The sequence below is a fragment of the Parasteatoda tepidariorum genome, chromosome 5 (assembly GCF_982258835.1).
Source record: "Parasteatoda tepidariorum strain Cologne lab strain chromosome 5, Ptep-v5.0, whole genome shotgun sequence".
NCBI classification, from domain to species: Eukaryota; Metazoa; Arthropoda; class Arachnida; order Araneae; family Theridiidae; genus Parasteatoda; species Parasteatoda tepidariorum.
This window is the reverse complement of record NC_141759.1, coordinates 54,459,398-54,476,427: the sequence shown is the minus strand read 5'-3', so window position 1 is coordinate 54,476,427 and position 17,030 is coordinate 54,459,398. Positions and strand designations below refer to the sequence as shown.

The 17,030-nt window shown below is 27.3% G+C and overlaps 2 protein-coding genes across 2 annotated transcripts in view; one reads left to right on the top strand and one right to left on the bottom strand.

The window, feature by feature from the left end:
* Window positions 1-3,518, top strand: part of E(Pc) (Enhancer of Polycomb) — a 58,809-nt gene extending 55,291 nt beyond the window's left edge. Inside the window, exon 15 of the mRNA XM_087163955.1 lies at window positions 675-3,518. Coding sequence (XP_087020081.1) covers window positions 675-756 — 82 coding nt within the window. The 3' untranslated portion in view covers window positions 757-3,518. The remainder of the gene's footprint in view (window positions 1-674) is intronic.
* Window positions 3,519-12,017: 8,499 nt separating this feature from the next.
* Window positions 12,018-17,030, bottom strand: part of LOC107447933 (rho GTPase-activating protein 26) — a 217,277-nt gene continuing 212,264 nt past the window's right edge. Inside the window, exon 25 of the mRNA XM_087163953.1 lies at window positions 12,018-12,218. Within this exon, the coding sequence (XP_087020079.1) occupies window positions 12,127-12,218 (92 nt within the window). The 3' untranslated portion in view covers window positions 12,018-12,126. The remainder of the gene's footprint in view (window positions 12,219-17,030) is intronic.

The window sequence follows — 17,030 nt, the reverse complement described above, 5'->3', positions numbered from 1 at the left end:
TTCTTTTCTTACAGATGAACAAGAAAAATATCTGCTTTTGTATTTTTTTTCCAGCTATTTTATTGCTTCAACTCTTTCTTTGCTCTGTTTTTTTAAACTTAAAATTAATGTATAAATATAATGAAGATGCAGAGTGTAATGGTTTTGGTTATACCTATCATTTCAATGAATGTTATTATAATGCTTTTTTAAATTTATTGTTGTGTTTTTGTCGGAGAAAATAGTAACTTCGTTAAGTCATAAAAAATTCTTAGAATTCGTCATGGAAAGACATGAATTTGAAAATCTAAAATGTAGAAGATATTCTGTACATTGATTGAAATTGGGTGCGTCTAAAACTTAAATTCGCAATTGCAAATTTTCAAAAATGCGTAATTTTCAAAAGAAATTAAATTATTTATTTTTCGTTTTGTTCAGATTGCTTCCACGGGCCGCGCACCAACAGTTGGCAGGAGGCAGGTTGTGCACCCCTACTAATTAGATATATATTAAAATCATTTAACTTTTTATTGTGACAACAAAATACTGATAATCGCATATAAAGTTATTCACATATGTTTTTGGTTCTGATACTACATATTCCGTTCTACATAATTGATTGGGTCAATTCAATCCGTTGTCAACATTGAGACAAAGATTTCTAGTAAATCACTAATTTTGGTGTGTTTTTTCAGGCTTAAGCAAGAATTATTCCTAAATAAAGTGAAAGTAGACAAGGTGACTAGTGATAGTGGTGTCTCCATGGATGTGACATGACACTTAGTTAGCTTGTCTAAAATGGATAAAGTTATGGTTCGTGGTGAAGTTTCGTGTACTATTTCGTCAAACACGTCTAGAAACTGCTAGCTCTCCTTCCTCTTCACGTTCGATGCTTCACAATGTGGTTGGAACATAAATTTCTAGAACACTGCTCAGGATTCTCACACAACTACTACATCCAACACGTGTCAATCTATCAAGAAGGGAAAAAAAATAATAAAAAAAAACTACTACTTGTATCATTGTAATATTTAGAAACATGTTTGTTTAGCTATACAGATCTGTGGCTTGTGTATATGTAAATAAGTGTATCTATGTAAATAAAATCTTGTTTTAAATTTCCATCACTTTCTAAGAGTGGTGCCTTTTGTGATATTTGTGGATGTATGATACAAAAAAAGGACCTTGATTTAAATTAATTTGTGTACAGTTTTGTAAATAGTCGTACTTGTCAGTCTTTGGGTATTTCAGACCAATTGTTGCAAAACTGGATTTCCAGTTTACTGCTTTTGTAGAGTGAGACCATTTAATCAATAGACGCGTTTGAATTTCATTTGAACATATCGTTATTTATCTTTTCATACTTTGGTGTCTTTAATCAAGTTTTAAAAACGTTCCGGTGTTATTCTTATTTGCCAAATATTATTGCCAATGTAGAATATTTTTTAATGTACCTTAAGTTAAATTTATTTTAATAAATTTAAGTATTTTTTGTTATGTATTCTAACAATCTTTTTCTGTCTCTTTCTTTTTTGTACCATTCACAAATTGCATATTTTCTATTACATAACTCTGTGTATTAGGCTTCTAGAAATATAATTCCAGGTTAGCATTTTTTGTTATGCAAGTAGTATTGTTTGCTTTTGAGGTTTTTTATATATTAATACATCTATTGAGTAAGTCTATCAATTTAGAATGTCTTTTTATAGTACATTTATATTTATGTATACAAGAACCAAATTTTATTCACTGTATATCCTGGTTGATTTTTTGAACCTCCAAAAAAAATTTTGGAAATCAGTGGAGCAACTTATACGCAATCCATGCATTATAAACAATTTTAAAAGATACAAGTAACTCTATCAATTTACTCCTTTCAAAAGCTATTTTTTATGTATGCAATTTTATATTTTTCTCATCTTTCTTTACGTATGAAAGTTTTTTTTAAGAAACAATATTTTAAATTACACTCAGAACAAGAAAAGTTAAGAATTTAATCAATATTATACAGTATAAATATTTTAAACTTGTGAAAATGTATGTTTTTTTTTTTATTTCAAAAAAAAAATTTTTTTTTAGTGATTTACTTATAAACACAACATACTAAAAATTTGCTATCTCGTAATCGAACACCGGGGTATATGGTCCATATTTTAATTATATTATGTTGAATATTACCTCTTTTCTATGGTAGTTGAAAAGTTTTGCTTAAGTAAATAATTATTGCTAAAATAATATTCAGAATCCCAATTAAAATTGCAACAAATCTGTATTTATCTGTACTAAGACATATTTGTACCGTGTAACATGTTATTCCTTCTATGCCCTGCTTTTGAACTGTTGACTTTTATAAATAAGGTGTTCTAGATTATTTAAATGATCTGTTAATTTTTTAGAAAAAGAGCCCTGTTGCTCTTAAATTTAAAGTTCTTCTGTTATAGTAGTGATTTTATTGCTATTTTTTTTTTTAATTGCAATAGTGATTTGGTGTTATAGCATAACTTCAAAAGCATTATAAATAATTGTGAGTTATAAGTTTTATTCAATGTTACACCTATATTATATATTTTATTTTGTAAAGCTCAATTTGATTATATACTCATATAATTTACAAACTCATTTTTGATCAAACCATAATGAAAGTGTTCTGTTAAAAGTTTTTTATAACTTAGTGGTAATTTTTATATTAACTTTTCGTGTACAGTTTTTTTCTAAATTTCCAGCTGTCTTATTGGATATTTTTCCAGTTTAGAATACAAAAATCTAATTGATTTTCGAATATTATGATTTTGATAATTTCTTTGTTCTTTTACTTATGCTTACCTACCTAAATACATGCCCATATATCATTTTTATAAAGCCCATTTCATCATTTGTGTAATTTGCATTAATCGGTCTTTTCATGCACATCTATAGCTTTAAAATTCTTGCTTATAAGTCCAGTCTCTTGATCTATAAATTTTGTCACTAAGCTCTTGCTTATATGTCCTCTTCATTAATTTTGAATTTTTTTAGATTAAGTGTGTACATTGTTGTGCAAGACTTAAAGTTCTATGTATGGTGTGTGAGAATTACCTATAATCGGTAATAGTGTGTTAAAAACTTCAACAGAGCAGCTCACATATATTGTATATTTTGTATTTTTGTAAGTTATGTATATAGTTTTTTTTATAAAAAAAAACAAACAATTAAGATTGCCCTGTATAAAAGAAAACCTTGTAAATAACTAGCCTTGCATTTGTTTTTAAATCTTTTAGTAAATAATAAGCAATCTAGGATGGATATGATAAGTCCCCTTGCTAGTGTTGTACAAGTAAAATATTTGTGATACTTAATTTTTTTTTCTTCTCTGTTCCACCTTTTCTGTAATTTATCAACCCTTATGCAAAATCAGTACAATTCAGATGTATCAGATCTAAAGGTGCTACGTATATCATTAGCTGTTTTCGTGAATTAAATAACTACGAAATAAATAAGTGTCACATAAGTAATCAATGTTTTCACATGTAATTTCCATTAGTTCAATATTCATTCAAAAAGCTACAATACATTGAGTACTTAGCCTGGCACCGATTTTCTTGTAGTTAATGTGGTAGATGTTTTACTCTTTGTTGTAATTAACTGGAGAATTTCAGGGAATGTGTGCAATTCGTAAATACTTTTCTGTGATTGATGTGTGGCTAAGTATTTGTAAAATTATGTTTGCTAAGTGCAGATTCCCTCTAATTGTCTACAACCAAAAGATTTTAATTACTGTCTGAAATCCCATAAGTGTTTGTTTTATAATTGTTCTGAAATTTTAGATCTCTTTTTACTCTGAAATATAGTGAAACCTCAGTGGCTAATTTCACCTGGTCTGTTTAAATCATGTGTACCAAGTATTGCACTAACTAGCATTAGCTCCAAAATGACCTGCTTGGTGCATGCTATACCTTATATTGATCCCATTGGTATTCTAAGCTATATTCAAACAGTCCCCCCCCTCCCTCCCCCCGCGCGCTAATTTCAGTATGGGAGATATTAAAGAAGAAAAAAACTCTTCTGCATAACGACTGAGAATTTATCGTTTTATGAGAGTAGCTTATGTTTTGTTGGTGAAATTGGTTGCTTAAGTTTTGTTAAACAGATCTAAAAATTGGTGTTTTTGTTGTTTCACTCATTTTTCCAGTATCATCAGTGAAGTTTATGTTTAGATAGTTCATTTCTAATGTTGCCTCTATAATAGAATCATTTTAATTTTTGAAGTAGGTCCCAGTTATTTCAGAAAATTGCAGTTCTGCTGCATTCTCTTTGCAAAGGAGTATTACTGGAATGAATTTCAAAATATTTTGATAGCTATTTCACAAAAAAACATAAGTCTTTAAAAGGTTTTATAAAAAAAATACTGTAACACTATTAAATAATTTAGATTTAAGAATTTTTTAATTGCTGCTGAAAATTGAGATTCTACTGTATTCAATAAATAGCTATGGTACTTATTTATAAATTTAATTTTTACTGGTGCACTGTTGTACTATGAACTTTATTTCATTTAGGCATATTTCATTAATTTGTTTTTATTAAATAGCTTTTAATAATTTTTCCAATAGATGCTATTGCTTAATTGGACAAGAATTCAGTCTTGTTATTCTGAGTCAATTTTCTCCAGAGGTAAACTACTGAGGTTTCATTATTTAAAAAAAAAATTTTTTTTGAACTAGTGTCTTTATTTTTTAATCATGCCCTGAACTAAAAATAAAATTTATATTGGCTAAAATATATTCAGAAAGTTTTGTTTTTCTTCATCCATTATCATTGTTTTTGTTAGTTAACCATTCTTTAAACTATTCTCATATTACTGTGATAAACTAAATTCATATTCATATAACAATTATTTATGTGTAAAAACTTAAAATTTCTATGAACATTTTCTTTCATGTGTATGTTATGTTTCAAGCTCAGTTTCAAAACCATCGTCAAAATTTTATAACATGATTGAATTTAGTTGGATGTTTTTAAAGTTAAGTTGGTTATGGTTTAAGACAATTTTTTCCCATTTCATATTTTTAACTCAATTGCCTCTTTATATGCTAATTAATTTTTAATTTCTTTTGTTAAAGAAAGAAAGTTGGTATTAGCTAAGTTTTTTTTCCCTTCGCCTTTTTCAGCATCTAGACTTATAGAAAATAAGTTGTTTTAAGCAGAATACTTGAGAGTTAAGAGAATAGGAATTTATCAGCTATTAATTATGTGAATTGAAATAAGTTTTTTTATTTTTCATTTATCTATTTTAAGAAGCAGATTAATATGGTTTTGAAAAAAAAAAATTCTGTTCGATGATATAAATGTGGCAGTAGTATTTCCAATGTCTCCTTACACTAAGGTTAGTCCTAAGAATTCTTTAGATTTGGCTTACTATATAAAACTAGTTTTAAAAAATTTATCACACTGGTCTATTTGCATTTACGTTTAAGAATATATATCACAAAATACATGAACCATTGATAAATAAACAAACATGTTCTATCAATCGATCATAACTTGTAATTAAGCAAAAGAAATATTTATGAAGAAAAAAAAAGTTCCTTAGGATCTTTCCTAGCTGTAAAGAAAAGCGTGTGTTTAAGTATTTTTCGCTGTTATAGTAAAAATTGTTTAGTGGATTTTCTAGCTACCTGCTTATGAAAAGTGAGTGCTCCTCTTTTCTGTTGAGGCAAAATCTAATTGCTGTCCACATAGATTTTTTAAATATTTGTGTGAAATTCGTGTGGTACATTGAAAGAGGATGTGGTATAGCTAAATAACAGGAATTTTGCTGTTAAATCTTTTTCTTCAATGGGCTCTAATCCCTCATGAATTTTTAACTCTACTTTTTAATGTTCTCTGTACTGAATACATTGTGAAGCATCTGTTGTATTTTTCCTTTGTGGAGGATTGAAGACTGATTCTACAGGTATCCTGTGTTGTGAAGAACCTCGCTGTTGCATGTTGTATGAGCAACTTGTCATATTGCGAGGCTCTGCTGTAAATGTTTTGTATTTACTTATAAAAAGAGAAAAAAAAATTGCTGACTGTATCATTGTAAATAGCACTATAGAAATCGCATGCAATTAAAACCATCAGTTTGATTGAAAACTTATACACTTGTGTTGTCCTTCTTTTAAACTTGCTGGTTTTCAGAGTGAGTTGCATTATTTCGTTCTGCAATATAAAGTAACCATTCTCAAAGCACAGAACTGTAGTTGTGCAAGGTCTTTTTAATATTTGTTGACACTTCAAGCTATTTTACTAACACAATATCTGGCGCATTTAGAAGTAAGAAAATTAGTGTTTATGCATCTTACTTAAATTTTAAAAAATATTTATTTTCTCACGAAATAATTTTCTCAATTTTGTACTGGGTTCTTAGAAACGAGACTGTGGTAGCCATCTCGCAATATAATGTATACATTTTAACACTAATTTTGAGTACCAAACTCCGAAATTTAAATTATTATAGATTGAAATGCCGATGTACTAACCAAAGGAGCACTAATCTTTTTAAAAATATTAATTATAATTAATAAAATTATAATCTTAAAATTAGATTTCATGTTAGTAAGGTGAACTCACAGGTCTGAAGCTTATGCTGAAAATGAAAAAAGTTATATTTTTTTTAAAATTGAATATTAATGCAAACTTTAAATAAAATTTATATTAGTTTTTTTTTTCCACTGACATTTTGTTCTGATAATTTAATAAAAATGACCAAAATATTAAATAATGCATTGTTTTTGCAGGTTTCTAAAAATATTAAGTTAACTCTCCGAACCCTGCTCTAATCATTATTACTTAGTTTATGTTTATTTGGCCTAATAAATTAAGCAGATTTCATCTTGGCTTCCACTCTATATTAGATCTACTTGCTGTATGAGAACTGCTCAGAATGAATGCACTAGCTGAATATAAACTATGTGTAATGTTTGCAAACTTCTTACTAAAAGTTCAGCCATGCTAACAAAAGAATATAAACGAACTGCTCACTTTAAATTTTATTCAAAAACGAATAATTATTAAAGCATGTTTTACAGTAGCTATATTTAAATTATATGAATTCACCTAAAATAGTTTTCATAAATTTTTGTTATCAATATTGATGAAAAAGCTAAAATACACAACTGTGTTTTGCACAAGTTCAATACAGAGTAAGAAACAGCAACAAATCATACATGAAAACTAATTTAAATAGTTCAACATCAAATTATAAAGATCTCAAACAACTTAAAGCTTCATCCTCCATTCAAATCAAAGTAGCAGTGATAAAGTATCCTTCATAAAACTTTACAGATTATGTTAAATCTATTTATGTACACACACTTCACTCTTTAATTGCACTGAAATATTCTACAGTACAGAACCCGTTATCCGGAAATCGGAAAACCGGAACGAAATTTGATAAATTTTCCCGCAATTTTTAAAAAAAATTTTTTTTTTCCTTATAAGATTTTAGGATTTTTCTTTCTTTTTTGAAAGATGTTTACCTTACCATCATTTCAGGAATAATCATTAGTGTATTACTTCATCTTTTTTCTTATTTTTAAGATTATTTCCAAATATTTTTTTTAGTTGGGTTTAACACTAAAAAAACGGCTTTTTGTAGCGATTCAGAAAACCGGAAAAATCAGTTATCCGGAATAGCGATAGTCCCGATCGTTCCGGATAATCGGTTCTCTACTGTATTTGTGTTTACATTCTAACACAATTTTTTTCCACAGCGTCAATATAATTCAAGAACATACATACAATTTCAGCTTAAACATAAAACTTTAACAGATACATGAAAGCTTGCTGAAACTGGAAATCACAAAGTAATTCATTAAATTGAAAAAAAAATAATAGTTAGGGAAACTGGTTTTGGCATTAAACTATGGAGAAAAAAGACATTCTGGCACAAATATTTCATGAAATTGTAAGCCAATTTTGGTACAGACATTACTGCTCAAATTAATCTAGTTATGTTCAGACAAAATTATGTATACATTAGTATTGTTTCTATAAAATAATACAGGAACCCCTTACTGTTATCATGGAAATGGTCTTCTCAAAAAAATATATTTATTCTAGCATGTTGCTCTATGCCCTATTGGTACGAAAGAAGAAATTTACTATAAAAGATACTATTTTAAATTGCAGGGTTCCCACAGGTCAGGGAATTTTATTTTAATTCCAAAAATCAAAATCCAGGGCAAGTTGCAATTTTTTTCTTCAAAAATCTGGAATATTCCTATATCATACCTGGAAAATAACCAGTCTTAAAATTGTCAGTAACAGCAATCAGTTATATAGATTAGAGTTAAATAATTCTAACATCTATTACAATTATATGTTGCAAAAATTTCACCTTTTAGTCAAACTGAAATGTTCCCATCCTCATTTAATATTTTTTTTTTCACAGCAATTCTAATATTTCACATTACAAATAAAAAAAATCAAAGTTTTCTGATGAAAATATGGTCTCAATTTTCATTGAAATTAATCTAGAATACCAGGAAAAGTCAGGGAATTTTTTTTCTGAAATTGATTGGTTTTATTTGAAAAAATTCACAAAATGTAGACGCAATGCTAGAAAAAATTTTTGAAGTTAGTTGAAAGGTAACTTTCTAAAATGTTTGCAAAAATATTCAACATATGTCCAGAAATCTAAGGTATATAATTTTTGTTTTAACAGTACTTTAAGATTTACATCCACTCTACAGTTTGAATAAGTAATCAAAAGTAAGGAAATAATGTAAATAGATAATCCAAAAATCAGCAAGCTTTCGTGAATAAAGGAACAGTAAAAACATATTTATAAAACTCAAGTATATATTACCTATTGATTGCCAGCAATCATGTTTCATCCATTATTTTTAGAATACATACATATATAAACTTTAAAAACAAAACAATTACAAAAAACAGAGCAAGAAATAAAAAGGTAATTTGAATTGCTTAGTTTTATTAATATGTACAAATGGCACTTTCATACTTCTGTACATTCCTCAAAAGAAATATACACCATATATTTGTCATATATATATATATATATAATTAATACACTATTTTGACTAAGATTTGTGTTAATAAATGATTATAATTATTTTATAAGAAAGAGAAAGATATGCTTTTTTTTTTTTTTCGTATTCAAATTCTAAGAATCTATGTTCAAGTATTACAATGTATACCAAGCGTTAAAAAATTTATTTGTGCTGGCATTTTAGAAAAGACACAAAAACATATCGAATTTAAAAAGTTTAATTTTAGTTAATTTAATGATATGTTTATGATTTTTTAAATAAAAAAACAATAAGCATTGTTATTTGGATTTGATAAGTGCTATAATTACAGTGTCGATCGAAAAAAGATTTCTAAATCAAACTGAATTGATTATGTGTGAGTTAACTCTTTTTCAAAGATTTCATGAAAAAGTCAAATTTAACTTGAAATAGCAAACTAATGAAAATAATTTAGTGAAATCTCTAACATATATTCTAACACAATCATTCACATATCATTCGCCTAGATCTAATTTTCATAAATAGCACTAAAATGCTAAGTAATAATGCAAGTTGTTAAACTAACAGTTAAAGGATTAGCTATACTTTTAAAACAGTATATTAAAATCAAAGCAATTTTAATAGGCTTCAAATTTGTAAAAAGTTAACCTTTTTCTAACAAAGCAAAGTTCTAATTTTAAAAAAAAATTATGCACAACAGCGTTTTTGTATATTACTTTTTCGATAAAGATAGCTTTTACCTAACAAACAGTGGCGTGAAGAACATCTCCGCAGAACGCACCGGGGTTGAGGACGTGCGCTTTAGAAAAAAACTGAGATACAGTAAATATATTTTTTTACTTATAAGACTTTTTAATTCATGTAATGATAATTAATCTTAACTACATTTTGAATTTAATTATTGTAATATCAGTAACTACTTTCTTGTATCAATAAGATATATTTCATTTCAATCTGGTAAGTGTTCAATTCAGTAGCTTTTCATTGCAATTACGATATATTTTTATCTTAAAATTACTGTTTATAAATACCCAATATGACTTTGCCATAGTGGTTTTGTTTCTTTGCATAATTTAAAATTATTGTGGTAAGTCTAGGATAGGGCAAATTTGTATATATTAGCGGGGAGGTGCCCCCAAATCTATTTACGCCACTGGTAATAAATCAGCGATACATTTTTGTGATAAACTTCATTAAAAAAATATATGGATGGTAAGGAAAACCAGTAAACAAGAATTAATATAAAGTTGGAAATATATCAACCGATAGTTTATTATTTGCCAAAATCCCATTGACACATCTTTTTTTTTTTTTTTTTTTTTTTACAAAGATTTTTTTCTAATTGCCAAATTACTTTAAATAGTAATTCATATATATGATTTTGATATAGTTCAAAATTGTACCTTCCCTTTTCGGGGTATTTTCATTAAAATCTGGTTCTCTATGATTTGAGCATTTCCTTACTTATTTAAATAAATCAACGTAATAATTTAAAGGTACTTAAAAGTAAGCAAGAAGGAAATTTTGGACTAAATTCATAGAGCCAAATTTACTAAAGAGGGCTTTAAATAGAGCACTTACATCTGCAGATAATTTATTTATTTTAAATATTATTCTAAGTAGTAATATAATTTATAATTCAAATTTTGATATGTATAATAGCATTTATCAAAATACTGAATACCACATTATTTAAACAATAATGAATACCAAATCACATTATTGTTTGCCTCTTACTGCAAAATCAATAAAGAGCAAATTATACAATCACTAATAATGATATTTTTCCATTCTATGAGAAATAATTTTCCATAGCAACTTTTACTATGTACTATAAATAAGCAAAAGAAACATTCAATTAAATATAGCATTTAATTGTATGAAAAGCAACAACCACTTTTTTTTAAAAAAAAGTATTGGAAATACATCACTCAAATAATTATTCTGCAAACAAATTAGTTCATATAATTTTTTATTATTTTTTAGTTTTACTCATTATAACGTGAAATATATATTAAAAAAATTGCTGTGTTTTGGATTAAATAATAAAGATAATAATTTATTTAAATGACAAATTTTAAGAATTTTTTTACATTTAAAAAGTAATTACTTGAGATATAATTTTCTAAATTTTTTTAAACCATTTTTCATGTTCATTATTAATATCTTATTATAATATATTAACCTTTTGCTTACTGCACCTAACATGATGAATGCATTCTGATCCACCTATCGTAAAACAAAGGGTTAATTAATATTTAATTAATGGAATGCATAACTTGGAAATTCTGAGTCTAAAACAATCAAATTAAAATTGTCTTCATATTGACAATAAATATGTACAATTCAAAATGAAATTATAACTAAAAATGTTAAACTTTTTTTAGTTGGCATCCCTGTATATAAATAAAAATGTGTCCAGAAAAGTCGTGGCGCACTTTTGATCATTTACTGGACAAAAGTGTGCCATGACTTTATGGACACACTGCTTAATTCATTCTAAAATGCACAAAGAAAATAAATATTTCCTAAAGTAACTAATACCCATCAATAATGGTAAATAATGAAATTTAAAACTATTCATTAAATTTGTGAAATAATTAAAAATAAATATTCTTCAAGCATTTTCAATAAAATATTGCATGACATGTCAAAGTTGATAAAATTTTCCTAAATAATCAGTAAAAATATTTTTTTAAAAATTAATTACCTGTTTTATATTTATCATTATTTGTCGTAAGCAATTTATAATAAATATTCTAAAAATTTTTGCAAAATAAAAATTACATGTACCAGTCAGATTTTGCCAGTGTAATGTAACTTTTTAAAAAAAAAAGAGGGTAAACCCATATTTTTTCAAACAATAATTTAAATTAAAAAAGTAACCATAGAAACATGGGATAATTTACCCTAATCAAAATTTGCGACAATGTTTAAATTATATTACAATGAATTTCCATTAGTTCATATATTTTTGTACATATCAATATTTCCAACTATATACAGTACATTTTCAATCCATTGTTTTTCTTTTTAATTCTTCAATAAGAGTATTCTTTTATATATAAAATCAGTTTTTTTTTCTTCATGCAATACTTAAAATTATTTCTTCAATAAAGTTTTTGATTTACTATCAAGGGAGACATTCCACATAATTTTCAGGTATTAGACCAGTTCGTCCATTTAAACAGCCTTCTAACCAGCCTGGTTCCCTTGATTGCCGTACTGCAAAAGTAGAAGTGGTTTAAAGAACACAATAGAATAATAATTACCGATTAATGTATAAAACAATGCTGGATTATCCATTAGGCCAGACTAGGCCATGGCCTGGGGCCCCCTTAAAATGGATTTTTTGAAAATAAATTTTAAAAAATTATGAAAAACAATCATTTTTTAAAAAAAAAATCTATTTCAAATATATATTAATAAAATAAGATAATTTTTTTACATAATGTTAATCATATTTATTTATTACTTATTTCAGTTATTATTTATAAGTATTATTATAAATAATAACTAAAGTATTATTATTTTTTAGTTCTAATTTAACAAAATAAAGTAAAATTTTTATTTCTTTTATTTTAAATATACTTTCTTAAATAAAAAGATACAGTAGAGCGCCGACTATCCGAACTGCTCGGGACCGAGCGTCGTTCGGATAATGAAAAGTTCGGATAGTTGGAAGGTTGTATAAAATCTAGTTTAAATTATCATGATTTATACACTAACTTGCCTTCACACTTTTTCCAGGTTTAGGACTGGCAGTACTATCTAAAATAGCTCTGTTTTAAAAAAAAATTTCAAATTTTAAGTATTTTTATTTATTTTTTTTAAGACTTTTTTAATCATATTTCAACTTTTTAAATTATTTTTTGTCAATTACTGATTTAACCACATTTTTCTTTATTTTCATTACAAAAGAAATCCAGCAAAGACTTTTGTTTCAAAGAAGATGCTCTTTTTTGAGCAGCCATATCCCTTATTCTTTTAAATAAATCAACTGAACTGGATCAACATCATTTTGGCGTTCTATTCAATTCATTGCAATATCGAATGAATTGCATGCTTCTATATGAGAAGGTCCACTATTTTGAACTTGATCACCTACGTCTTCCTCTTCGTCTGTGGAGTTCCGATTTTCATTCAAAATTTTAGCAACTATTTCATCATCATTTGAAATACCTGGACATTTTCAGTGTCTCGACACCAGTCTTCTATTTCGTCTGCAGCATAACCTGGCTTCTTTTCATCCGAATGATCTAATTTTTCAGAAATTTAGAAAAATTGTTGATAAGTTAAAAAGTATTCTAAACTTTGAAAAAAAAAAATCGGACACATTTCGGATAATTGGACGTTCGGATAATAAGGGTTCGGATAATCGGCGCTCTACTGTATATAAATATTTTTATAGTTGAATAAATAAAAAATGTACAAAAAAAAATTCAATCTAAGGGCCCCAAAAATTTGAATTTGACAGGGCCCAGCATAGGCTTAATTCGGCACTGGTATAAAATCAATAATTACTGTTCTAAGGAAGTCACTAGAAGTGTCACATCTTTAGAAAATAATAAATAAAGCAAATCTTTATGATTGATAAAAGTTCATAAGCAATTCCAAACACTCTATGATAGATTATAAGCTATTCCCAACACCCTGTGATAGAGTATAAGCTATTCCCAACAACCTATAATAGATTATAAGCAATTTTCAATGCTCCATGATATTAGTGCATTCGAAAATATAATTTCAATATAATTCATAAAGTTTTTTAAGCCATCTTTAATAAAAATAATTGCAAAAAGAAGGGGATACTACACTAAGGAAATTTTCTTAAGAAAAAAATACTTAACTTAAAAATTTATAGGATACACTTTATTAGTTATTTCAGGAAGCTTTAAAGATTAAATAAAATTTGCGAATAAAAAATTGAATTGGAATGCACAGTACAAATATAATACTAGTGTGATGAATTGCAGCGCATAGAAAAAGATTTAGTCTCGCTAACTGCATAATGGGAAAGTTAAAAATATAACTATTTTCTGCTTTTCCTGTTAGTGCAAAAAATCTGAGAAAAAAAATTATATTTATGATCCCCAGGGCATCATCAGGGCGACACTGTCACGAAATGTTACAGAGTTCTTGCAGAAAGATTTTTCCCTTGGGAAGTTAAAAATTTTGGTTCAGCAGAAATTTGTGATTTTTTTCCCTGCAGGATTGTATTTAAAAGATACATTTCTCAAGCATCAGAGGAGAATGAAATGCTCCTGATTTTTAGGCTCTAATTTGAGAATTTAAAAAAAAAATAGATAATGATTGGTTTCCGCTAGAACTTTAAATAGATAATATTAAAAAAAATCATGAAAGTTTAAAAAGATTAATCATATTTTTTCTTTAAATTTTCAGAAAGAACATAATATTTTATATTTTAATAAAATATGATAGTGAGTGGGGATTTTGTTACCAATTCTGATTTGTAGCAAAAGAATTAATCAATCAATGTGGTACATTTGTCCTTGTTTTTAATTTGGTTGAAATAAAATCAATCCAATATTTTTAATATATTACACAAATGAAAATATTAAATCACGCATTTGAGTCAACACTTAATCGCTCACAATTCTGGACGATTATTTTTTATAGAGTGATAATGATTTACAAAATGTAAAAAAGAAATAATTAGACAGTTTTTTCTTAACAAAATGTAAAAATATCATCAATAATATAAGAATAAAAAAAAGATTATATATTAAATAAAAGAAAAAAATTATATATTAAATAATTTTTTTTTTTTTGCAAACACAATGTTTCTGTTACTCTAAATTAGTAACATATATATTTGTTATCTATAAGAGTACTTTGAAGAAAGATATTAGTGTTAGGGAGTTTTGTAGCAGAAGCCAGAAATTTTTTTACCACAGGTTTTATGATGCAATTCCTAAACCTTTTATATGAATTTCTTTTTCCTATAATTTTTCCCTGATATGGAAAAGCAGAAATTAGTTATCTTTTTAGCTTTTTTTCAAAAATTTACTTGCAGGACTGTAGCACTTTTACCATATATCAAATAAGTTACATATATAATGCATATGTGTACATAATTAATTTTTATAATGCATGAAATTAGCAAAATTTGATAAACAAAGTTTCATTATTTTACATGTTTTATAACTATTAACATATTTAAAAGGTCATGAACATTATTAAAGCTTCAAGGAATAGTGCTATTTAAATCCATGCAAAATAAAAGTTTGCACTATTAGAATCTAATTATAATACCCATAAAATTTATAGATTGTGTATAGAAGGAAACTTGCTAAGTGCAATATACAGTGGTGGCCAAAAGTGTGGACACTTTTTGAAAGTTTCATGTTTTTCAACTTTGTGTGCTTGTAGAATATATTAATTTTCTCTTAAATACAACGTTTATATATCAAATTGAAGTAATTTAATGTAGAATTTAATAATAAATACAGTATTACAATATTTGTATTACAAAAAAAGTTATGCAATTAATAGTAAGATCTATCTTAGATTTGCATTTTTTTAAAGTGATATTTACACAATCAATACTTAGTAGGATAACCCTTAATTTTTAAGACAGCTTTACAGCGTCTTTTCATCGAGTGAACGAGTGTTTGGAGTTCATCTTTCGTAATCACATGGTGCCAAGAATTAATTATAGCTTCAATAAGTTGTCTTTTATTGGATGGAAGTTTTTTTCGTACAAGAATTTTCAAACGTCGCCACAAATTTTCAATTGGATTGAGATCAGGGCTGTTTCCTGGCCATGGTAATATATCTATACCTTTATTTAGAAAGCAAGCTTTGCATACTTTTGCTGTGTGGCATGGAGCTGAATCCTGCTGAAAAATAAATGGTGCGTTGTTGGAGAAGAGATCCCTGATGGAAGGTATCAATTTTGGTTTCAGGACAGTTTCGATGTATTTTTTGGCATTCAGGATGCCAAATCAGGCCGAAAAAAATGCACAAGTGCTACTACCGATAGAAAAATTAAATGGTTATGCCTTCAAGATAGAAAAATGTCATCAGATGCCATTAGATGTGAAATGAATACAGCTGGTATTGCAGTAAGTTCAAGAACAATAAGAAGAAGCTTATCAGAATTTGGACTACAAGATAGAATTCCAAGGAAAAAACCATATTTAAATCAAAAGCAACGCGAAAAACGAGTTAAGTCGGCAAAAGAACACATTAAATGGTCAGAAAATCAATGGAAGCAAGTAATCTGGAGTGATGAGAGTAAAATATTGCTCTTTGGAAGTGATGGTAGAAAATACGTGAGACGTAGAGTAGGTGAATCGCTTCATCCTGGTTGCATTGAAGCAACTACTAAAAATCCAACAAATGTCATGATTTGGGCATGTATATCTGCAGATGTTGTGGGCCGAATTCAAGTGATTGATGGCATCCTGAATGCCAAAAAATACATCGAAACTGCCCTGAAACCAAAATTGATACCTTCCATCAGGGATCTCTTCTCCAACAACGCACCATTTATTTTTCAGCAGGATTCAGCTCCATGCCACACAGCAAAAGTATGCAAAGCATGGTTTCAAAATAAAGGCATAGATATATTACCATGGCCAGGAAACAGTCCTGATCTCAATCCAATTGAAAATTTGTGGCGACGTTTGAAAATTCTTGTACGCAAAAAACGTCCATCCAATAAAAGACAAGTTATTGAAGCTATAATTGATTCTTGGCACCATGTGATTACGAAAGATGAACTCCAAACACTCGTTCACTCGATGAAAAGACGCTGTAAAGCTGTCTTAAAAATTAAGGGTTATCCTACTAAGTATTGATTGTGTAAGTATATCACTTTAAAAAAATGCAAGTCTAAGATAGATCTTACTATTAATTGCATAATTTTTTTTGTAATACAGATATTGTAATACTGTATTTATTATTAAATTCTTCATTAAATTACCTTCAATTTGATATAAAAACGTTTATATTTAAGTGAAAATTAATATATTCTACAAGCACACAAAGTTGAAAAACATGAAACTTTCA